General features: G+C 45.0%; 1 protein-coding gene across 3 annotated transcripts in view; it reads right to left on the bottom strand.

Moving 5' to 3' along the window:
• ETV6 (ETS variant transcription factor 6) overlaps positions 1–24,304 on the bottom strand; it is a 120,109-nt gene that overhangs the window by 14,360 nt on the left and 81,445 nt on the right. For all 3 annotated transcript variants that reach the window (XM_066184315.1, XM_066184314.1, XM_066184316.1), the window contains exons 3-5: positions 12,416–12,580; positions 9,353–9,487; positions 4,281–4,823 (exon numbers count right to left, since the gene is read on the bottom strand). In XM_066184315.1, the coding sequence (XP_066040412.1) occupies positions 4,281–4,823; positions 9,353–9,487; positions 12,416–12,580 (843 nt within the window). The remainder of the gene's footprint in view (positions 1–4,280; positions 4,824–9,352; positions 9,488–12,415; positions 12,581–24,304) is intronic.

Here is a 24,304-nt window from a genome sequence, read left to right on the forward strand (position 1 = left end):
AAAAAGTACCAGTTGAATTGCACTTTTTAAAAGCGCTGTCTTTGTGAAAGGGATATTCCACTGTCCCCTCCTGTCTTTCCCCCTCCCACACGAGTAATTTTTTCAAACAAAGGAAAATCCATGATTCTGTTCCCCCTCCAAACTGTCCCCACACAAAACAGTCTAACGCCTTTGGAAGACCTCCCCATGCTCAGAGCCTACGCCCATCCCGAGTGCTGGTTTTGTAGATTTTAGCAGAATGTGAGTCATTCATAGCTGATGTGCTCTTACCATGGGACTGCATTTTTGGTTTCGGCCATCAGACTGTTTTTATTGAGATGTCACACACGCCTTGCCACAGCGCCATGGGGTTCATGCTGCACTCCTGTAACTCTCAGGATGTGTGGCACACTGAGAGGCTGAGGTAAACCAGGAGCAAGTCTGGAGGCAGCTCCCTGTCACGACTTTGGCAGGCTAAGAATCTTGTCTATCCTCATTCCAACAGCAGTCAATGGCTTTATGGGCCTAACCAATACAGTGGTAGACAATGTGCCTCCCAACAGTTTAAACATTGCCTGGCTTTCCCTCAGACTCCTGAAGGGGAAGAAACAAATCCAGCAGCTCATAAAGTCAGATACAGCCCCGTTGCTAAGGTAACCCAGCTGATAAGAGCAGCAGGCTGCTGATAGATAACACCAGGCACAGGACTCACCTGCCTTTAGATTTCAGCATGCAGTGGATTAGTGAATAAACCTTTCAATCCCAGAGCTCGTACAGAAAAAGCTGTACAGCTGGGAGCTGGAAATCTCAGGGACCTGCTCAGCAATGTATTTCCCCTCCCAAGAAAGATCCAGAATTGTACTAGTGAGTTTTAAGTGATGGAATCAAAAGTGAGGTAAATACCACCATGTCATTAGCTTAATTTGGATGTTTCTAAGACAACCTCTGTGTGATAAAGGTTAGGACGAAACCGACCCTGTTATAGTTGGATAGTCCCATAACTGCCTCTTGCACCTTGGGGAAGTACCTTTTACAAGATATCAAAGCCCTAAAACGCTTGATAACAAAACCTCCACAGTCAGAGGTTCACGGGGAGTAGAATTTCCAGTCTGCAGAAGGGCTAATTTGAGGTGCCTCTCTTAATTTAAACTGCAAATGTGTTATAAAAAAAAAGAGAGAACAAAAGGTATCTATTTTCACCCCCCAGAGAGAGATATCCTTGGAGACGGTTTGTGGGCAACCAAGACTGACTGCTGAAAAAAACCCAGAGCTAGAAGTAAGCCATATATAGAATGCCTGCTTGCTAGAGTCCAAGTTAGGACCTGGCTACCCAAAGTGTTGCTGCTCTGAATTAGCAGTTCCAGTAGGGAAAACTCCCCATGACACTGCTCTGCTGAACTCCCCTTTTGAGGTATTTTTAATATTTTTACATGCTGTTAACTAGATGACTTCTGATGCCTGAGTTACCTAGTTTATCTCTTGCCTGGTGTCTTTAACAGGGGATGCAAACCTGCTTCTTGGTCATCTCAACACGATGACCTCCAGTTCTGACAAAGTTACACAAAAGACTCGCGCGTATCGTGTTGAGAAGATAGCTAGCCATAATTTTCAAAATCAACTCTAGCCAATGATGAATAATATATGTCACCTTAATGAGTAATATAAAGATACTGCATGCCTCTGGCTTTGCTGGAAAAGTGTTACATGGCCTTAGATGAAAAGATAATAAGACCTTCAACTTGAAATCCCTTGCTGTAAAAGGGATAAGTGCTTTACCAGTAAAATTAATATTTTGAAAAATGGTATTACATAAAAAGATAGGAAAGATTAGTCAGTCAGTGAGTAGAGGTCATTATTTTGTCTGACAGGAAGTCCAGAGCTGTATCGATCGACCTCCTGAAAAGAGAGCATTTGTGTATAGCAGCAAGCAAAAACATTGTTTTCTTTCTCAGCACCAACTAATTGCATGCTGCAGTTAAAAACACAATCTACAAATAAACAGATAAATGGGGCTGTGAGGTGTCTTAAGTCCAGGGAACATTCTTTCTACAGCATAAAACATCTGAGCTGGGAACAGAAGATGTTCTGGAGCACAGGCTAAGGTTTCAGTCAGCAGCCTGCCAGGCTTCCCTAGTAGCTCCCCATCACTATCTCCCCTGCAAATCACCTTAAGTGGTTAAGCCATTGGAGGTCAAGGCTCTTCTCAACACTGAACAGTTGAGCACTCAGTTCTGGGACTAGACTACTGGTAAATGTTTCCCCTGCCCAACCCATCAGTCATCCTCATCAAGAAAAAGACGTGAAATCACTTACTGGCAAGAGCTGTGGGATGGGTGGGAAGCAGGTGGAAAGGTACTTTCCTTCCGCGGGGCCTAAGTATGCTGCCATTGAATTCAACAGCTCCAGTGAAGCTGGCTTCAGGCATGAAGCACGGGCTGTCTAAATGCTTGGTAGTAATCCAGTTTTTATCACCTTTACATTAGCTGTGAGCTCTTTAGAGGGTGTCTCTAGAGTTCAGGGGCCATTACAATCCAACCAGAGGAGCAGTATCTTGTGCCTGTACAGCAAATGAGGCATGCGAGCTTTTACAATTAAAGGACTTGGGCACTGATGGAAGTGCACTGGCCAATTTATCAGCAGAAATCTAATCAATCTAACCATGAGCTCTGTAATTCCCCAACCCTGGGCCATAAAACACTGCCCTCACCTGAACCAAATGCTTGAACACACTCCAGGTTTTTCTGGCATGAAGTACTTCACCAGCTATTTCAGGTATGCCATCCTTGCTTATGGGTCTCAGCAAAGCCGTGGGCCTGCAAGTGAAAGCCCCTAAGTCTGCAGCTATAGCCTTTGGATAACATTTTTAATGGCTACACATTCTTGCCAGGCAACAGTGTTAGGCCTAGATTTCCATGGGATTGGGCTCTCTTGCCCTGCAAACAACACAGGGATAGAAAGGACATGGGAATTACTGGGGCTGGTGTCACTGGACCCACTGAACAACGTGCAGAAACCAAAGATTCCCCAGCTGTGTAAGAAAACTCCTAAGTTTAAAGTAAAAAAACCCTGTTTTCTTCTGGAAAATAAAGATTAACTACCTTGATCTCCCAACAACACTTTGTGGGAAGGCAGTCTCCAGTGACAGGACCAGTAGGGTATTTTCTCTGCCATAACTTTAAGTATATTTATTGATTTGCAGAGAATTTTGTGGGTAATAAAAATCAAAAGGAGTGAGACAAATGTCAGCCAGGCAAAAATGTCAAAGGATTCACTTCATCTTCCTGTTAGTTAGATCATGGTCCTTGCTGTGCTTGATCTTGACTAGATGGTAAGATATGTACCTTTGGAATTTAAAGTGGCAAATCTTAAGAAAATAGAAGATCTTCCTCATGAAAGCTGAGGCAGCACCACATCTGTAACAAATTTAAACATGTAAGGACAAAAAAGAACAAGGTGTTTGTAGCTCTGTGGACATGTGTAATACCCCACAGGAGCTGGGGATCACATTAGGTCACTGCTGACACAACTGCATGGAATCTTTCTGGGTGTGGTGTGTATTGACATCTCTCAAAAGAAATTGGTTACTGGGGCATCCAGCATATTTCTGAAGTGGTTGGATTCCCCTTCCCCCTCTCCCTATTTACAGTTCCCTTTGGAGTACGAGAAACATTTTCTGTAACCTCAGCTTCCTGATTCAGCCGTTGTGATGTCAGTTATTTACGATAACAAAAGTGAGACAATGCCTGTGGTTTGTGTGGGACAAAGCCAACCTTGTTTCCGTAAAAAAGGGACAATCCTGATGTGAGAAGCCCAGGGAAGGCTAGGAAGTAGGACTCCGAGGTGGTATTTCATTAGTCCTGCCAGCTTCATAATGGCCTTGATACTGCATTATTTCAAAGGCTGCTGACAGAGGGTTTCTTCCTTTCCATAGCATTGGACACTAATGTGAATGGAACTCTTGGAAAACCCTCTCTTTGCAGAACAAGGCTTCAGAGATAGGTATCTTGGGAAATGAATGGATTGCTAGTGGGTGGAGAGGCAGCGAGTGTCAGGATGCAAATGTTTCAATACCAATTACACGTCCTGCGGTCACAGGCAAGTCATTCTGCACCTCTGCTTACCTATCACGAAACTCGTTTATTCACATTGCACTGTCTAAGCCACAGATGTAGTGAAACTTGCAGAATGCCAGTAAACTCTTGATGTCACAGAGCAGCAAAAGGAAAGAAGAAACTCTTAAAGCACGGTTAGTTATGAATGAAGAGCATCAACTTTGGTGTAGCCTAGAGAACGTCCCTTACCTGCTATCCTGCCGATGGGCATCGCGTGGTCCTCGGGAGGGGAGACAGACACCATGATGTGGTTCATATAAGCTAACTCTTCTCGGTGGGACAGGTTGATGGGCTTGACCTCTCTGTGCAGCCCATCCTCAGACAACCTCGGCGGTTTGAAATCGGAGTGCCTGGGGTTCAGTATCAAAGGATGCATGATAGGGCTGGGCATCAGCTGGATGACCCTGGTGTTCTCCTGGCGAGGGCTGGAGGGCTTCTGGAGCACCTCGGAAGGAGGTGGGCAGTGGTTGTTTTCTATGGGGGACACGGAGAGAGGATAGGGCTCCTGCTGGTTGTTCTCATGCTGGTGCCTTGTCCCCGGCACCCTGTCGGCCGGGGACAGGCGGCGGAGGGTGCTGTCCATGGGGGACTTGAGCGGCCGCTGGTCGGGGTCTGGCGACGGGCGGTGGTTGTTGGTGATGGGCGACCGCGAGCGATGCAACAGTTCAATGGTTGGGGGGTTGTGGTGGACTGCTTCCGCTGAGGGTCTCGAGGGCCTCTGCACAAAGCTATCTGCGGAGAAAAAAAAAAAGGTCCCCAAAATTTACAGACTTTCCGTGTCGTGATCAAGGTATAGGATCTACTGCTGACAGCTTGCAAATGTTTTTTATTTGTGTGATCGACAGATGCCCAGAAAAGTACTGCATAAATGCAGACAGTTAGAGAACAGTGAAAACAATCTCCCTCCACCACCACATAACAACAGTTCCTTGGGAAACACACTAAGAGAAATCCCATTTTGAGGAGCTGACTGAACACTTGTGAAGAAAGTAAGATCTGATTTAGGTGTGCTAACTGTGTTTCTGCACAGTTTTTTTGAAACTTATCTCCTGCCATTCATGTCTCTCCGTGTCATTCGTCTTACTACCATGATGAGCTCTGTAAGGTAGAAGGGAAAGAACAAAAGGGAAAATGTCTCCAGGAAAATACTGGTTATTAAGTTTTAGATGGTAGAGGCTTAGGTCAAGGCAGAGAATAACTCAGTCTGAAATATGAACGGGGTTGTTTGAAAAAACCCTACATTTTATCCCTGCCTTGATTTTAAGAGCATGTTACATCTTCATAAGAATATTTCATCTTCTTTTATCCAGTCTGTGGTGTCTACTGACGGATTGTCCCATATAAGCACTTACATGTCTTCAGCAGGAGCACTTCTAGCATCACTTTTGCACGAACACACTTTCCCATCTGTGATGCTAAACAGTAGTATGGAGATAAACCCCTACCAATCCTCTCACAAAATTAAAATTTTTGCCAGTGCAAACTTTCAGGTTAGCTAAAGCCATCACTTTTGACTTGGGAAACTACTGACAAAGAGGAAAGCATCACCAGAGCTACAGTGACTAACAGGTTTTTATCAGAAAAACAAAGATCAAATTTCAGTGCTGCTTGTTGAAAGCCTTGGGTGATAACAGAAGGAAACTCCTGGGTATGTGTCAACAACTGAAACAAGTAGCTGCCTATTTGAGGCTGCCTGTTTGTTCACTCCATTTTCTCTGAACATTAAATGATTCTCTTGCTCTCTTGCCAAGGCACTGATACCTGTTTGAAGACCCTGTTGAGGTGAAGACTAAAAGGCTCCTGCTGCTCTGGAACCCAGGCAGGCATCAGGAGATGGATCAGCATACACCCAGGGAAAAGCTCAAGTCCTGAGAGAATATAGTCCCAGGCAGTGACATAGCATCTGCACCAGAACACTAAAGTCTACAGGAAAAACTGGAATTTTAGGCAGAATCTACACTGCTCTAGAATACTTCCTAAACACATCCGTGGTCCCAGACAAGAAAAATGCGTTTGTAGGACTATTCAAGATACTCACAATGGAACACCTGGAGGACATGAAACTCCAGAGCTATATATTGTTCTTGCTCAAAACCAAACACTTTTAAATACAATCTGGCCAGCGAATCTGGGATAGCCCAAATGAAGATCAAAGATGAAAAATTTACAATTGAACCTAACTCTGCGGCTGTCTTTCCTCCTCTCTTTGCCACAACAGTAAGAAAATCAACTCCCAAATTTCACTCAGTGTCCTATCTTCAGATAGGACAGATCATCCACCCCCATCAAATGCGCTGTGCTCATTCTTGGCCAGTAAATATAGACCAGAATATTGTGTTGTTTGTCCTATTTATTTAATGCCTTGGCTGAAGGGACCAGCTGTCTTTAAAGTAGAAAGGGATGCCCTGCTGTGCTTTTCACCAAGCTCCCTGCAAACACTAGCTGGCTCTGACAAACTCCAAACGGAGGTGCTCCTGCCTGTCTGCTTCCAAACCATGGTGATACTGATCCTGGACAGAGGAGACAGAAAAGTAGAGACCAAGGAACTCTTGAAAAAGCAGGAAGAGGAAACACCACAAATGGATACACACTAGCGGTTCACTTTCCTTCAAGATCTTTTTCTTAAAGTACTTAACAAAAGAATCCCCTCATGGCCAAAGACGCTGTTTGCCATAAAATAATTCCAACTCAGCTCCAAGTAGGACTGCCACAAATGACCCTGAACAGAAAAAAATCCTCATCACATTCATTCCTCGGCACATCTGGTAACTGGCAGTTGAGCACATACAGTAGATCATTTCAGGCAGCACTAGATTCACTCTGGCTCTTCATTCCAAACGAGCAACACTCTCTTCCTGAAGACAAAGCTGTGCAAGGAAATTCACCTCCCAGGAAATTTGCTGACCTCTCCATATAGGGATGGGTGGGGCTGCACTCACGCTGGGAGTGAGCAATTGCCGGCCTGACAGTGCCAAAGATTGGCACTCTCTGCTTACCAATGCATGAAGTGCAGGGAATGACAGTGTGAGCTTCCTGCATGGCATCCCATCAAATGACTCAGAGCTCCGTCAGAAGGACCACGAGATGAAGGTAATTCACTTCCCATTGCTCATCCCTCTGCAGGGACAGAGCCCATTCCAAACCAATATCCTGAACTGCAGTCAATTGATTTCAAACAGCCAAACCCCCTTTGTTTAAGCCTAGTAAGAAACCACCAGATGGAAAGCATTTGAAAGCAGGATCATAAGTATAAGCCATTAGGAAACAGGCAAAAGAGCCAGAAAATGGAAAAGATCACTGGAGTAAGGAGAGATTGTAAGAGATACATCACCTGTGAAGTTTAACCACTCAAAATAGTGCCCTGGTAAAATCTGTTCCCTCTGTCACAGTTTGTCAGTTAACCAGGGTTAAGTTCTGCTCCTCACATTCATTCTCCTCTTTTTTAAGTAAGTTGTATTTTGCTGAGGGAAAATGAAAACTCAATTGTGCTAGTTTCTCCCAAGTGACTTTGTGAAACAGGAGGAAGAAGTGATGTCAAAATAAACAAATTCACCTGCCTGTAAACTTTTGGCATAGAGATTTTCTGATTGCTCAGTCTTGTGGCAGGCAAGCTGCAGTTTCTTTTGCTTATTTTGAAGTTCCTCTCAGCAAACCAAGAACTAATTTTTGTCATTACAAAGAGAAGTTTTAAGTAATAGCATAGAGTTCTCTAACCAAAAAACAGTGTTACTATCAGCAGCCAGAGTATTGTAAGGAAGAAATCGAAGTTGTTTCTTAATCACTAGATTGTAAAAGACATATTTTTTAAATGACACACGTGAAAGGCCAACTGATCATCCCTGTGAAATCCTCTCTAGTCAAAGTTGCTCCATATGTTAAATGTAGGAGTGTGAGTGTCTGAGAAAGCAGCTAGAACTTCTGTTTGAAATTTAGAATTTAGAATTAGGAGCACTCATGGGTGAAGGTCAAGCTTGAGGAAAAGACTGAGATTTTACTGACGGTCTGAGTACAGCGGGCAACTGTCTCTTGCACAGCTCTGCCAACTGAACCTCATCCTGACCTGCAGCAGCCTCACCTAACCTGGAATATTTACACAGCTGCGTGGAAACACTTTGGAGTGTCCTTATTCCACCTGCTGCTGTCCTGCTGCTGGCTTAGTTTCAGGGGTTTGCTGGTGCCATTTGACTCTGGCTACCTCAGCCTGGCCACAGGCAACTCACAGAGGTCTGACAGCATCCCTGAATCTTCTCTTGCAATCCCATTTTCAATCCTGAAAGAGATTCATTTCAAATAGAATTAACACACCTTCTCTCCAGTTAGCAGAGACTAGGGTGACATCCTAGCTTATATTCTTATAAGATTCTTAATATCCTTATATTCTCTTCTCCCGTTTGCTCAAAAAAGGAGTAACACTGCTTTTTCCTAGATTTTTAAATTGAAAATTAAAATAATTTTAATTGAAAAAAAATTTAATTCTGCCTAAGGCTTTAATGGAAAGGACCTCTGAAAAAGCTCAAGTTTTATATTTTCTATTATATACCCAAGAAATCCAAGAAGTACTTCAGTATGTGTATTTTTGAAGAAATTAAAACCTCCGTTTTCCAGTGAAAAAGAAGCACACTTCCATTTTGCAGTAAAAGAAGCCCAAATATGCAATTCCACAAACTTAGCTATTCTTTTTTCATCACCTCTGACAGTCACGATACGTGTGCACACTGGTGGACCTAAGCAAGTAATTCTGAGAGCAAAAATGAGAGAAAACCTGCAGAAGCCCCTCTTCTCTCACCAGGAATTGCTCAACCTGCCCAAGAGCTGAGCAACGTGATGGGCTCAGTGCCAGGAACTCTGGCATGATGTTCTGACGGGCCGGCAGCTGAAGTGACTGGGAGCTGGATATTCCCCTCTGAGGCTGCGCTCCCTTGCTCTGCCAGCGACTGCATTTAGCTGCATCTCCAGGATACTAAAAGTCCACCAAGCAACTCTGTCTACCTAACTGGGTGTGAGGAAAAATGAATCAATAGGGTCAATAAAAGGTTCTGCTTTTTAATCCGTATCTGACATAGCTTTTAAAGATGCTTTGGAGGCAGAACAAAATAATAGAAGATAAATGGAGAAGGGTTTGTTGACTCACTAGACCATTTGATTGTTCCAACGACAGAGGGAGGAGAGCAGCTTTATTTAAGTAACTTTGGAGCAAGAAAATGACATAATTCCTACTCGCCTCTGTAATGGCAGCTCTTGTAAGAATGAGAAAGAATTACCTTCATCATGATTCTGGTGCAATATGACCTCTGGCTGAGCATGGATAGAGTTCCCAGGGTGGAAGAAAGGTGTGAAGAGCATACGAGCTTTCCTTTGCTTCAGGATGTGCTGAAGGAGTTCATACAAAACATCACCTGAAAGACAAACAGCAGGAAAAAGGAAATGCAAATGTACCTAACTGATGAGAAGACTCATTTAGCCATCTGATGCACGAATTCATGGCTCCTGGGTGCTATTTTCAGACCCAAAAATGCTAACACTAAAATCCTGCATCCCACTGCACCGCAAAGTTCTCCTCTGAAAGGAAAAAAAGGCACATGCCACCTCTGATACCTGACACCATAATCGTTCTATCTTTCCTTAATGGAACATAACAGTGCAATATCCAGGAGACCAGAGGACTAACTGCTCGTTTTGTGCCTTTTATAAATGACACCTTGTATGGATGACCTTACTCCAACATCTACACGAAACACGTAAGGTACTCATGCACTGGGTCTGGTGTAACTGGCTGCACATCTCACAGTGAAATTGCACATCGCAGGATAAGGAAGTGTCTCGACTTTGCATTCTGCCTGCTCTTTGGTTTGTCGCTGCTCATATTACAGAGGAACAGGTTGCAACAATCACCTGTTACCTGAAAACGGAGTTAGTGAAGTTTCACTTAGGAAACCACAGATTTTCTGGGAGAGTTTTCCCAAACACGGGGGTTTTTCAGTCGTTGTTTCTGTGAGACTGTGAGCTCTGCACCATTTGTCCCTTGCTTCTGTAAACTGCCAATATTCTAATTTGTGGGGAAACTTGAGTTTCTCGGTGTGACACAGGTAAAGCCATACTGCTTTCCATAGTTCAGCTTCCTTCATTTTTAACACCTAGGCTGCTTTTACTGTCTCAGCAGTGACTTTAGGGCATTTTTAAAAGGTGATTGCAACACCTAAAAACCTAATTAAAAACAAAGCCTTGAGCACCCAGTTACATGAGAGTCTAAAAAGTGATTTTACCACATAATTTCCATCACCGAATGCAACAGTGGCATAATCATAAATAACTAGTGCTGTAACACTCCAAGCAATAAGGTAGCAAATTTGTACCTCTTTAGATTGGCCACACAGACTAGTGAAAACACCCATAAAGCTGTCTGCATTTTTTTTTTTTTTTAAACCTAATGAAATAGCTGAGACTTCTGCATCACCCAGACGCAGCAATGTTAAGATTGTGAAAAAAAATTTTGTACACCCTCCTCTGCTGCCTCCCTTCTCTGGGCAGCCCTGAGCAGAACAGCTGTGGGGCTGTGAGCCCATTTCTTGGCAAGACTGTGGGAGTGGATGCCCTTCTCCTGCCTTAACCAGGAGGGGAAATGATACAGCTTTCGTGTGGCTTCAGTCTGGAAAATCTTAATGCCTCTGTGGCAAACATTATTTCACAGTTCTTAAATTTCACGTACAGTTAATTCTGGGAAATGCTGAGGTAATGCCCCTTTACCTACAGTTATCTAAATTTTTAGGGACTGACTCAGATATCCTCCACAAGGTTTACCGTCAGTGGGGAATACCTGGAGGGAAGGAAGAGACAAAATGCAAGGGAGGAGGCCTTTAGTTGGGTTATTTCATTCCAAATTCAGCTTAACCTTCTGAATAAAGTGAGATTTTGCAAGTCAGAGGCTCTTCTCTGGGAACACTTTGATTTCCAGCCTAGAAACATTTTTAATCCTGCTTATTTCAAGTGCCCTCACGGCACACAAAGGGAAGAATAGGAACATAACTTGCAGGCAGGAAGGGGAGTTGCAGACAACATACATAAAGAAGTCCCTTGGAGTCCTTGGCCACATCCCTGCTTTCAATACTCCTTTTGCTTCAAGCAGGGCTAATTTTTACACTCCAGGTGGTGTACCAGAATTTAAAAATAAAGAAAGAAAGAAAAAAAGACATTTCTAGGCATTAGTTCTCACTAATGTATTACAGTGACAACAGACATTAATGTTTGGGCTCGTCTTAAATACAAAATTAGTCCTGGATTTGAAGCACGTGCTTGAAAAACTTTATATACACTAAACATAAGCAACAGTTTGTGAGGCAGATTCTGCAGGAGGATGGCTGTGGAGAGTGGCCAAGCAGGTTGGTGCAGAATTAGACCCACAGCTTGATTATCAGCTGCATGCCAGCAGCACCAGCTGTACTCCTGCACATTGTGAGCCTTGCACTGGAAGCCTCCTCACAGCAATTCTGTCACCACTTGGTCCAAGCTCTTTGATCACCTGTAGTGATTGAAGTGCAAGCCTTTATATTTAACAGGAGTACCTCGTGTGGTCACAAAAAACAAAGCTCACAACTCGTATTTAGTTAAACACCCCTGACAAAGGAGGGCAGAGCCTTACTCTTACTGTAAAACTGGAGCAGACAGACCACAGGGGATACAAATACAGGCAGTCAGCTCAGACATTTCTACATCTCCTTTGTGAATAAATGAAGACATAATCTGAGCACCAGGCAGACTGATTCACACACCTGGCTGTGCCGTGCTGAGAGCTGGACTCCAGCACATGCGAGAATACGGTAAAGTAAAGCAAAACCCACAGGGGCTGTTAAATAGAGGCAAAGTCCCCAAGGAAGGAGTTTTGCAGTCATTTTTAGCAGCACCTCAGCCAAGACAACTGGAAGGCAAAATGCTAATATGGGCTGCTTAAAGAGGCTGGAGCACTTGATTAACTTGATGCTGTAGTCGGGTCTGTGAACAGATAAGTCTTTAAAGGGAGGAGCTGGAAGTCACAAAATGCTGCCAGAGCAGCTTGCTTTCTGTGAGCTCTGCAGGGAGCGTTAACTACAAACAGGTTGGATGTTTGGGTTTGAATTTGCATTCAAATATGCCTACAGCTCAGGTGCATCAGGATTTCCTCTCTCTTTGTCCTTTTTGTCCTTGCCTCACACAAGTGTCTCTGCCCTCCCTTTACCTTCCCGTTCCCAGCCCACCCCAGCAAAGGTGACCATTTCCTCCTCTGACCCTCTTCAGCTTTTGCTGCAGCTTCCTCTCTCTTTCCAATCACAGCTTCTGTAAATAATCCTCACCTGAATGAGGGGACCTGTATCGGAAGTCCTCTTTGGTCAGGAGCAGCAGAGCCTTGCCATTCATCTCAAAGGTGTTGCTCTCAATGGGCCTCAAGGAAAACTCCTTCTCCGCCCACCGGAGCCACTGTGCCACATCTTCCCTGCTCCAGTAAACCGGCTGCAAACCTGTGCCAGAAAGAGACCACAGTTCTGTTACCAAACTGAGACAAGGCACAGGAACGCAGGCAGACATCACTGAATCCCCCCTTTCTCCTCACAGCATAACATACAAAGTCTCAGGGGAAAGTGTGGGAGAGGAATGTCATGTTGGTGCAGGATTATTCTAAGCACTGGACTGTGAAATACTTTGGCACTTTGGTTTATCTGTGACATACTGAGAAATGAGAACTGCCTCAGCATCCTGAAGAAAGCTCACAGGACATCATTTCATTCCAGGCTTCCTCTGTGCAAAAGGATTTTCCTCCACGTGCTCCATCTGATGTGCAGAGCAGGCAGCAGGCAAAGTCCTCGGTGCCATCCATCCTTGGTGTGCATCATGGAAGAGAGATGTGCTCTCTCTCCACACCCCTTGTACATTCATGGATCAAGAATAATGAAAAGTTGTCAAATGCAAGAGAGCCATGGCTTCTCTCCAGGTGGCTGGGGTGGGGTCTGTAAGGATGGGCTGCTTAAACACAGCCCCTGTAACTGTGTGATTATCAGCACACGTCTTGTTGAGAGAGGTGTGTTCAGACAGGCCCACCCCTCCTCCAGGTGCCATTACGTGAGCAGGTGCCATTCCCACACCGGAGAGGAAAGCCAAGATTGTGCCACCTTTGGCACTGCTCTGGCCTGTGTTTCCTGTGTAGCAATCAAATATTACCAATGTAATTACCGATATTACCAATGTAATTACCAGTATTACCAATGTAACTAGGTCCATGTAGGAGGGTATAGCATTTTTTAGTAAAGTAGCAGGGATATTTGGTTTGGGGACAGATTTTCCAAGGTGCCAAGGAGAATCTGGCACTTCCCTTCCGCCAGCCAGCTCGTACAGCTTATCCAGCCTAGGCTATTGTGTTTACTTACAGAGGCCCAACCACACTACCATCAAAGCCATTTTGCCTGCTGCCTTTATTGGGCCCAGGCAGAGAAGCTTGGGAGGTGTGACAATCCAGTATCTGTTCCACACACAAATTTAAAATAGCTTCCTTCCCCTGGAGAGAAGGCAGCACGGTGAAGAGCTGTTTATACCCAAGTGGAGAGATTATCTCCAATCCAATGGGCGATAAAAGCTTTATTTTCCTTTCCCCCTCGTGAGATGACTCATTGTTTGACTTGCTGCAAAGCTTACCCACTGTGCATAGGAACATAAAATTTGCCATATCTGATCAGATCTCTGGTTCAGAGCCTCTGGCAGGAGCCAGTACCTTACGCTTCAGAGGAAGACGAACCTCCCTTCCTCGTATTGCACCTGGCTGATTGTACACTGGCACATGGGAAGAAATTTCCTTCCTGGCACACCATTCTCTGAGATCTGATTACCCTCCTCCGACCAAGCACTAAAAGAAGCCTGGGAGAGTTGTACCACTCTTGTTTTGGTTTGGTTTTTACTTCTTAAACAGATAGGCAACCCTTTTTATTTCTGTTTTAGCAAGAGGTAACATGAAGTGAATTGCATTCTGCTGCTTTGCCAGATTCCCAGACAACGGCTTTGGAAAGTCCCGGAGCCACAGCTGCATATAGAACTGAATCTCTGTCAGAAGAGGAATTGAGATTGTGCCTGAGAAAGGGCCAGAGCTGACCTAGGGAAGGGGTGTCTGCATGGCCATAGCGAGAATTTCCATTGGCTTTTAACTGTAGCAGACTACTGTACTACAGAAACAAGTAGTAGCCTTTAATTATTTATGAAGTGAATTCTCTTCCCCCTATGAATTAGGGTCTGCTTATTGAGGTCGCAGTTTTCTGTAGGACCTTTCTTTTTGAAAGCACTGGGGTGAGGTGTAGATTTGCTCAGGCACGTGGAAACTGTCATCTAAAATGGCAGAGTGAGGTTCATCTTCTGCTGAATAAAGGGCTACTCCTGCAGAAAATACACTCCAGACCCCAGGCTGTTGCTGTAGCTAAAGGAGAAAGGTGAGACATGATGCAGGGTGAAAGGGTTTTACAAGACCATCTGAGGAGTGCTTGAAACGCTCCTGTGTGATTTTTTTTTTGCCTCCCTCTTTGCCATGCCACGAAAGTAATAAACTGCCCAAAGGAGAACTGTCATGCAAAAATCTAACCGGCCTTCTGATGTGCACTTCACCTGATGAGGCATGAAACGAAAGAAAATATCACTGTGAAAATCAGGCTGACAAGGACAGAGTTGTACACTTCCCATGAGGTGTGTGTGCCCCCTTACAGGTAACAATGTAATAAATAAATCACTCCCTGTACAAACACAGATCAACACTTCCCACCCGCAGGTGACAGTACATTTCCGCCTTCCGTTCACCTAGTACAGAAGTACCGTGTCCCAAGAGAGCTTTAGATTGATCAGTGCCAGACTCAGAACAGCCAAGTAAGTCACACAGACTGGGCCAGGCCTTGTGAGCTGTGCTGGCAGCTCTGAAACAGACCCAACACTTCACACTGCAAATGAGGTCTCTGCTGGGTATCAGCAGCACCGCTGAAACTTGTGAGAAAAGCCCCAAAGTAATACGACCTAGGACCACTCGGCTTGAAATTACTGAGGATCAGCAAGCAGCCAGTCTGATTCAGTTTGGCTATGGCTAAACTGAGTGGGTGGATGTGCCACATCACTCCGCCCCAGGGGTGATCCCATAATTAAAATACATTGTGTTTGGAAAACATAAGGTGCCATAAAATAAGTAAAGTGCTTTTCCCTAGATGGATTTCTTATTCTCTCACTTCCCTCCCTTCCTGCCCTGCTGCTTTCCTGGGAAGTTAGTTTCTCAAAAAGACATGCCCCCACCACATGCCCATTTGTTTTGTGAGGCTGAACCAGTTCAGTCACAGGAGGCTTTTCTAGGGGTGCACAGCAGTGTTGCTGAAAGTGCTTCAGAAACTGTCATTCAAGAAATAATTCTTTCACGAGCAGCACAGCATCTACTAAACATGAATGCCACCTTCTTTGACCCTTCTTAAGAAGAAGCAGTTGGTTTTGTGAAAACAAGGTCATGAGATGGTTGGCTTTGCAGCTGAAGGATTTTACAGCACAGTGTACATTGCTATCAGTAGGTCATAAAAATGCTTTCCTGTACTGTCCATGAAAGAAAACCTAATCCCACTTACACTATTCTCCTTCTTTGGATGCTGTTTCTTATTTTCCTCTCCCCATCTTCTTTTATTGTCATGCCCACAGTGGAGGAAAATGGGCTCTTTTTATCTCTCTGGTTTAATTCTCTGCAGAAGCTAACAGCTCTGTCTTCACCTAACAAAGATATTTACCAAGCAGAATAAAGCGAGGAAAACAAGAGCTGCGTTGCAAAACGAGGGCAGAGTTTTTTGCCTGCTGAACTGCCTGCTGAAATCAGTGTGAAGGTTTTGCTGCTTTCACTAAGTGCAGGTCAGACATGGGGGATTGCTGCCTTTCTCCCAGCCTGCCCTCTTGGTGGCCATGGACTTCCCAGGGTGAATTTTGACCAAAGAGTCAGACCTGGCCCTGCTCCCATCTCTGCCCTTGCTCCTCTGGTGGAAATCTGGCAAGCGTTCCCCATCACGGTCTCCCTATCTGTGTAGTGCAAAAATAAACAACAACAAAAACTTCTTGAACTCAGTAGCTGAAAGCAGGTTACACCGAGCCGTGCAAACCATCAAAATCTGGCTGTGTGAGATCCAGCGCATTCTCTGTCTTCTGTCAGTTTCCAAGCACCAGCTCCAGCAGAGCAAAATACAATAATTTATTGACATGTTGATACACTGACAGCTTTATTAGCATTAAACAGGGGGCAAAATCCGTGCTCACCTTTCTAACACTGCAGGCTGATGGTGTCTTAATAGATTATCTAGTTCTACATCTGTTTTTTGAACAGATGGATCCAACCTTGAATCCTGCAAAGCACTTGCACTCAGCAACCCCTTCTTTGGTTTGGAAGACAGAGTATGCATTTTACAGTATGAGTTGCTACGTTCAGTGTAGGCAACAGATACATCTAAAATGCGATGTCTAATGTACCACAGGCTGTTTTCACCTTGACTCATTTTGGAACAATCTGAGGACACAAATCCAATGCAAAATGTGATGCACAGTACCACCGAGAGCTGCTGTTCTCTTTTAGTTTCGAGATGAGGACACAGCCACAGGACAGCACACACATGGAAAACAGCATTCAGAGTAAGTTTCGGCTAACTTTTTGTTCCACTTCAGCTACGCTCTCCCTCCTCCCTCCGGGCTGCCTGGCAGGCAGGATGATGATGTGAGAAGGGGGTAAAGACAGACCTCTCATTTATCCCTGCTTTCTGCAGGGCAGACAGAATTGTTCACACTCCCACGCCAAAAACTACTTAGCATGGTTGGGCAAACAGCAAAGGGGCCAGTGCATGCAAATCAGCAGCTGGTTCCCAAACACTCGGGGACAGATGCATCATCACTGGCAGCATCAGGGAAGCCAGCTCATGTGTGTAGCTACTGTGAACCTTTAGTGGGAAAACGATGCTGGAGAAGCTCAGAACACTTGAATGTCTCCTACCAAGTATCTCTTTAGGAACTGATGCTCTCTTTCTTTGTTATTAACAAAATTTGTCCTTGTTAGCTCTAAAGCATAATAAATGCCTTCCCATGTGACTGTGTATGTCAAGCAGGAGAGGTGCATGAGGTTGTGTTTTGGTCTTAATTTCTGTGTAAAGGCAACACAGCCTGGAAGAAAAGCATATGATTAGATTTAAATTCTTCTCTCGGGCTCTGCCAGAGCAACTTTTTAAAGTCCCTTCCCGTCTCACATCTTTGTTTGGAATGCTGCACTACCAAAATGCAAAGAGGTGTAATAGGCTTTTGCCAGTTAACATCCAAAATGCTCTGAAGCGCAAAATGCTGCACAGCTGCTTCAGATGACTCCGGTTCAACATTGCCACGGTGCCGTGTGCGCTGCTCTCTGGTTCCCTGTTCACTCACCGATTGTTGCAGCAGACCAGGGACCCCTGTTCTGGTACTGTGCTTGGATGTGACAGAACCACCACACTGCTCCCCAGCAGGGCAGCAATTCTGTGCTTTCTCTGCTGCACCCATTTCTTAACCCAAGTGACTGCCCAAAAGCACCCAGCACCCACAAGGTGCTCAGCAGTTCTTCAGAACTATCACTGCTATGGAAGGTAAAGGCAGGAAGGGTGAAGCTCTTGCTTTCTCAGGAAGTCTTTCCAGCTCCTCAGAGGTGACAGAAACCTGTGGCATGCCTAGCTATTCCCATGCAGATGGGGAGTGTAAAGAAGTGCCCTCAGGGACTGTTCTGGGGTTAGCATACCTGTGGAAGATGTCGCCCTGCCACAGGCTAAATCCTGTACTGCTGTTAGAGCAGGGGACAGAAGTCTGTGTGCAGTGATGTGCCCGACCACTTGCTCTCTCCGGCAGGTGCCCCTTGACCCAGGCAGTGGAGAAGCAGCGGTTACTCGTTGCTGGTGGGTTGCAGGGACTGCCTCATCATATAGTAGAGAGCTGGCTCTGCACTTCACAGGCCCAGAGATAAGCAAAGGTAGAAAATGAAGGAAAGGTTAATCCTGGCTAATCCTCAGAGAATTCTTTGGGAGGTGAGTATGAAGTGGCACAAAAGGAAATGCATGGCAGCAGATAAAAATGCCCCTTTAGAGGTCTTGTTGAGGAAAAAATGATTGGATAGGGAACAGAGGAGTTGTGGCAGGAAAAAAGACCACAAGTGAGGCTTGCACATTCTTTAAGAAGGTTTGAAAGTGCCTGTAATCAGAATGACAAGGCTTTGGGGAGTCTCCTGCACTGCTGGGAACAGAGGGCAAAACAGCTTTTTCAGAGGTAATCTGAAATGAAAGGCACCGGCTCATTTCTCCTGGTGTCCTGTTGAACAAGGTATTAGAGGTAGAGCACGAGTGCAGGTAATGCTCCGTGCACTGTGCCTGCTCTGGGGCCTCCATGTGTGCAGGCATCTGCAGAAACCAACCCAGAGAAGCTCTGCCAGGGGTTCCTGCCCTGCTGACTTTGCTGCTGTGGTGCCCTGTGCCCCTGCCCTCCTCCTTTTGCTGTCTGTACAGACACCCTGGGAAGCTGACACATCCGAATCCCTCAGGGCTTCAGGGTCATAAAATAAATAAAATTGCTCTCCTAATGCAGCCTTTGGAAAGTCTGTAAGAAACATTATTGATTGGAAAATGCTCGATTAGAGCAAGCTCTCATACAGGGAAATAAATCTTTTCAATTGCCCACACCCCGTGCCAAGCTCAGCTTCCTGGAAGCAACTATGGCCCTTTCTGGAACTGAGGTGAAAATCCCATGTTCCATCACCTCGCTTGACCTGCTGACATTACACATGGTTTGCATTTGCTGATCAAATGCACAGGCAGGACTCTAAATTAGCTTGCTGGGCTGAGACAGCTCACTGATTAACGATGGCAGATGAAGTCACCGGTACAAAAACCCCACAAAATTTGAAGCCACGCTACAAAATTCAAAATGAAGACTATATTCTTTCTCACTCTATGGCAAATCTCTTTTCTATGTAGAGACAAGTTAGTAAATGAAGTAACTCTCAGACAAAATTACTCAGCTATGTCTAAGACCCCCTGCCCCAGCAAGTCCGAAAAGTCCCTGAACACTACTGACCAATTCCTGAAGTCCTTGGAGCTGTACCTGATGTCAGACTAAAGCTTCTAGTACAACCCAGATGGTTTAATGTGGTCAGTTGTGCTGCCTTTCTTCTAAGTGACATCCATATTTGACCCCTGGCAGCCACTTTGTCTCCCTTCTGTTTCCACTGCATCATCCAGAGCGAACCTATAGAGCAAGTGGCTATTAGGATGTCTTCTGTGAGCTGCCCCACTCTGGGATTAGTCAGACACAGAAAATATTCCAGTGCTGGAGCAGCCTACCTGCTGCTGACGGGCAGTCTGTGGCCTGAAACAGAATTCACCCAGACCAGGACAAAGCAGTCTAGAAAACGGTGCTTGTTTACATGCTGAAGTTGGATTTGAGGTTCTGAAAGGGAAAAGCTACCAAAGAAGCGAGCAGCCGCAGAGGTGATGAAAAGACCAGCGGGTTTTCTAGGCACTCATTCCATGAGCCATGTCCAAGAGCTTTCAAGAACTCCGCGGACGGCTCCAGCTTCCTTTCATGTTGTTTGCAAAGCCTTCCTAGAAGCCTGACGAGGAGCTCTCCTTTCAGGGCAGGGTGAAGGCTGGCTTGTTCCATCTGGGCAGCACGTTCCGAGTGTAGCAGGGGGCAGTGAGGCACGGACAGCAGAACCTGCCTGGCCGCCAGCAGCCGCTCCACCGCTCCCACACCACGGCATTCCTGCCACAGCAGCCAGAGCAACACCAGCAGTGGCATGGGATGGGGAGGGGGGAAATGCTGCCTTGGATCTGCTCCCAGTTACAGTCTTAATCTACTCCTGACTTCTTCTCAACCAATTTTTGGCTGTTGTCCACGGAGCAGACATTGCTTTCCTACTGTTCCCTTCCAAAGGGAGCGGAAAGAAATGTCTTCTGTTGGTTTTTTCCTTGTATGTGCAAAAACTATATCCTAAACAAGAGCAGCTGAGCCCTGACAATGTCACAGGGTAGCTAGCTCAAGCGATGATGCTGCCAGAAGCAAACAGTTTCGCCACTAGAAGTCAAGGGATTATAAAAACTCCTTTTCTTCTCAGCAACTCTTTCTTGTTTCAAACCAATTTAATCTTAATCCAGGTCAAAATTCCAGGTCTAAAAAGCATTCTTCACATTTTTTTCTGCACCGGCTATGGCGCTGCTGGTACTTAGTAACGCTTGCACATTTACACCTCACAGTGCCTTTCAACTGCAGACAAATTGGATTGTTACACCTGTTTTAGAGATGCGAGGCACAAAGGCACTGGATGCCTGCCCATACACTGAGGGATCAGATCCAGGAGCTCTGTTCTGCTCCTCTTTACACCTGGCCACGTGCAGAGCATCTTTACATCCTTTCCACCTACTTTACCTTCCCACTCCTTCTATCAATTATTTGATGCATCCTAGCAACAGCAATTTTAAGGTAAACAACCCAACCCCATATTAGAATGAACTGTCAATACGTCTTGTTTCTTTAACACAGTATGGTCTTGATGCCTGGCTGAGGGTTTGAAGATTTGTAAGTAATCAGAAAAAAAAAAAAAATGATCTTGGTGTCTTGACCTACATTTGGTTTTATTTAAGCCGTTTGCCTGCTACCTAATTGCTGTACAGTGGAGCAGAGTGCTCAGATTATTACCGTGCTTACAGTACGTAGCAGTAATGCTGGTAACCCAACCGGAAGCTCCAGGTTTAGGTACCTGATCAACAGCGCTGAAAGATATGAAAAAGTGAAGAAACAGCTGCTAGCTGCAATAAATACAGCTGCCTAAAATTAAGACGGTTTCTTTCAGCAATTTATCACTTTAACCTACCATCAGCTGTGTCACCTTTATCTCCCAGTCAATGCAAATTTAGAGAGATTCTACGTTTTGTAAGAGAGGGGTCAGGAAGTCCTTTTTGCACAGCTGAGTCAAGTGGAAAGTTTTGAAATCTCAGTTTCACATATCAACAAAACACCACCACCAACATTATAATCCTTCGTATTAAGAAACTGCCTTTTTCTCACAGGGAGATTTTGTTCTCAGAGGCTCACATCCTGAAGAAGTTGGGTCCCTTTCCCTTGAGGAATTTTGGCTGGGACTTTGTTTCCTAACTCAACTGTGACTGTGAGAGCTGGGGAGGGGGGGAGTGCGTACACAAAGAGCATGTTTTCCAGGCTGTTTCCAGGGAACGTGAGGCCAGCTCCACTACAGAACAGTCTATGCAAGATGTCATCTATTGACTTCCTCTGCACTGGGGCTCCAAGGCTCGTGAGCTGCAGCTGCACTTGTGCTGCTACTGTAAAAGCAGATTTTGGCAGCACAGCCCAGAACTAAGGCTTACTTTGCCTGTAACCATTAGGCAAATCACCGTAGAAAGAAAAAATTAACCACCAGCGTGAGGTAAAAGTATGTCATGCTTCTACTGTAACTGATTTTGCTTTTGGATGCCGTGCTCATGCAGGCATTCTCTGCAGAGTCCTCGTGCAGGAGAGCTAGGACAGCCTGCTTCAACACACCAGTACACAAGTTCTTCTGTGCTTTATGCAAAGACCTGCCTTCGGGTGACATTAAATATTAAATTACTGGGGGAAACTGTACAAATTACAACTTTGGACGACACTGCACAGCGTACTTAGTTGTGAACCACATCTTCGGAGGTAAAAGCCCACTTTAAGCATGCTGCAGACATCTCTCGCTCCCGAGATGCTGCAAACTAGAGTTCTGGCATGATTAAAAACTCCAGATTTAGCTTCGTTTCTTGATGGCTCCTTAATGAACCAAATCCCTACAGCTCTTACAAACTGTCAGTCATTTCTCCATGAAGACACTGCTGTCCTAGAGAAAGGTGAAGTGCTTCAGAGAACAGCTCTAGATGCCAGGGGTCCTTTTCCACATTCAGGGGACAAGGAGGCCACTGAGGTAGGTTCCAAACTGCACCACAACACATCACCCATTCAGGAGAAGTAACTGTGTTACACCTCCATGGGGTCCTTTAACCTTCCAGTGCAACTTGTGCTCAGAAAGGCCTCTTGTACTGAGGTACTTGTGCTTGAAATACATTGATAATGAGAACGAATTAAGTGTGTGCTCTTTGATTATCAGATGATAAATTATCATGATTATCTTTGCTGCAGCTTGAGAATTGCTTCCTCTCCAGCATTTAACTCCTTCTTGCTCTGAAGCTAGACAGCATACCCACTAATTTCTCATATTAAGGCCCCCCAAAAAACTGGCTCGCATTTATCATTTCTATTGAAGTCATACGAAGTCGAGGAGTCAGTACTTCTATACTCAGAACCACACGAAAATACTGTTACAAAGAATAAGAAATGAACTTTATCAACTGGGACAGCATGCAAGATCCTGTTTGGGATAATTTCCACCTCAGTGCTGGGGTGTCTGCAGTAACCACAGTGTCCTTCCAACAAGCTCATCCTAGGTGACAGCTTGGACAATATGCAGTGCTCTGTGACCGTGTTGACTTAGTCATGTTTTCTGGCCACCACGTTGATGTGCCAGTGCATTTGGTGGAGAAGCTACGGCGTGTTCTTGATGAGGGAGATGATCTGTATTCATGTCTATAAGTACATCAGTTTCTGCCAGATCAGCTTTCTGAACAGATTAAGAGCACAACTGCGCTAACAGGTCAACACAACTGGCAGGGAGATGGCAAATTGCAAAAAGAATCACAGCTGGATGTGGCAACAGAAAATGGAGAAAATGCCTCAGCCAGTATTGTTACAGAACATGTCACACCACTGGAAAATAATGCATGGGCTTGCTGTATCACTTGAGTTTAATCTGGATGATGTCACTGAGAAAGGCTTGCTTCCAAGAGAGTGGAAAAATGATGGCAATGTCAATAGGGGCAGATGATTTACCTATGCAGTTCCAGTAAAGGATCAGGCTTTGAATGAAAAGGAAAACAAATGGATGAGCTAAATCACAAGAAGATTGTGTCCCATCCAGCTTTTTGGGTTTTCTTGCCGCTGTAAAGGTGCAGTGAGAGAGGCTGCAGACACCTAGTAACGACGGGTAACTGGGATCATCTCAGATTCACAATTCCTAGAGCCACATGATCCTATTGTGCTGGTACAGACACTTAGTGACCTCGACATCAGCGAACCTTCCCTGTGCTTGCTGCGATCAACAAACCACTGCAAACATGCCAGGGGAAAGGGGACCCCTGTGCTCTGAGCCCCCCGGGCTGAGCTGGGATGTGCTGTAGAGCTGTGACAGCACGGAGGAGTGAGGAACTCACCCCTCAGCCCCACTTAACAGTGCCACCTCTTTTGAAGGGGTGAGGCTAAATAAGGTTAAATAAGTTTAAGAAGTGGGAAAGAGAATCAATTTATTTCGCCTGTCAGAAATATTTAACAACATCTAATGGCTTCTTTACATGGCTGACAGTTGTGCCGGGTAGAACAAAACACTGAAGCAGGACGACATTACTGTATGGGCAGACAGGAGAGGGAAAGGGGTTCAGCACACAAGCAAAGTGACTGCAGGATGGTGACGCTTCATCGTGTGATGTGGAGAAAACAAAGCTGAAATGCTTTTTCACCAACCTGTCTAATTAAAATTGCCTTAGCTGCGCTCCCCCGTATTTTGGCAAATTTCAGTCAGCTCTGTGAAGGACATTTGTCTAATTATTTTATCTTATCTGCCGCGGAAATCCAGATTCATAGGTTTGTCTGTTCACACACCGCTTGTACTCACAAAAACTCATACAATCACAATGACATTGAAGTCAGGATATCTACAGAGGTGTCTCCATGAAGTAATTTCTCTTCTATTTTTCCAATACTTCAGGACTCGCTTAGTTTACAAAGCCCAAACCAGTTTCGCTTCATTCTTTTGTATCATAACTTCCAAATGGTCTCAAGTTTTTGCTCTCCTGGGAAGACTGACTCACAACCAACTGGCAAAGCTTAGAACATCATTTGTAAAAAAGACAGACTGGAGAATTAAGAAGGTAGGAAGCAAACACGAACATTAGGAAAGGATGGTGAGCTACATTTTGAAGAAAGGACCTTCTAACCTAACTCTGCAGGTTGCCTTAGCTTTTCCCTTCACGCCTGCTTTTGTAATTCCTACATTACAGAAACTGCTAGGCTCATTGATACCCATAAGTGCAAAGCAAGTTGGCATTCCCAGG

This window comes from Chamaea fasciata, unplaced genomic scaffold (assembly GCF_029207755.1).
Source record: "Chamaea fasciata isolate MVZ Bird 193981 ecotype frontalis unplaced genomic scaffold, bChaFas1.0.hap1 SCAF_5, whole genome shotgun sequence".
Lineage (NCBI taxonomy): Eukaryota > Metazoa > Chordata > Aves > Passeriformes > Sylviidae > Chamaea > Chamaea fasciata.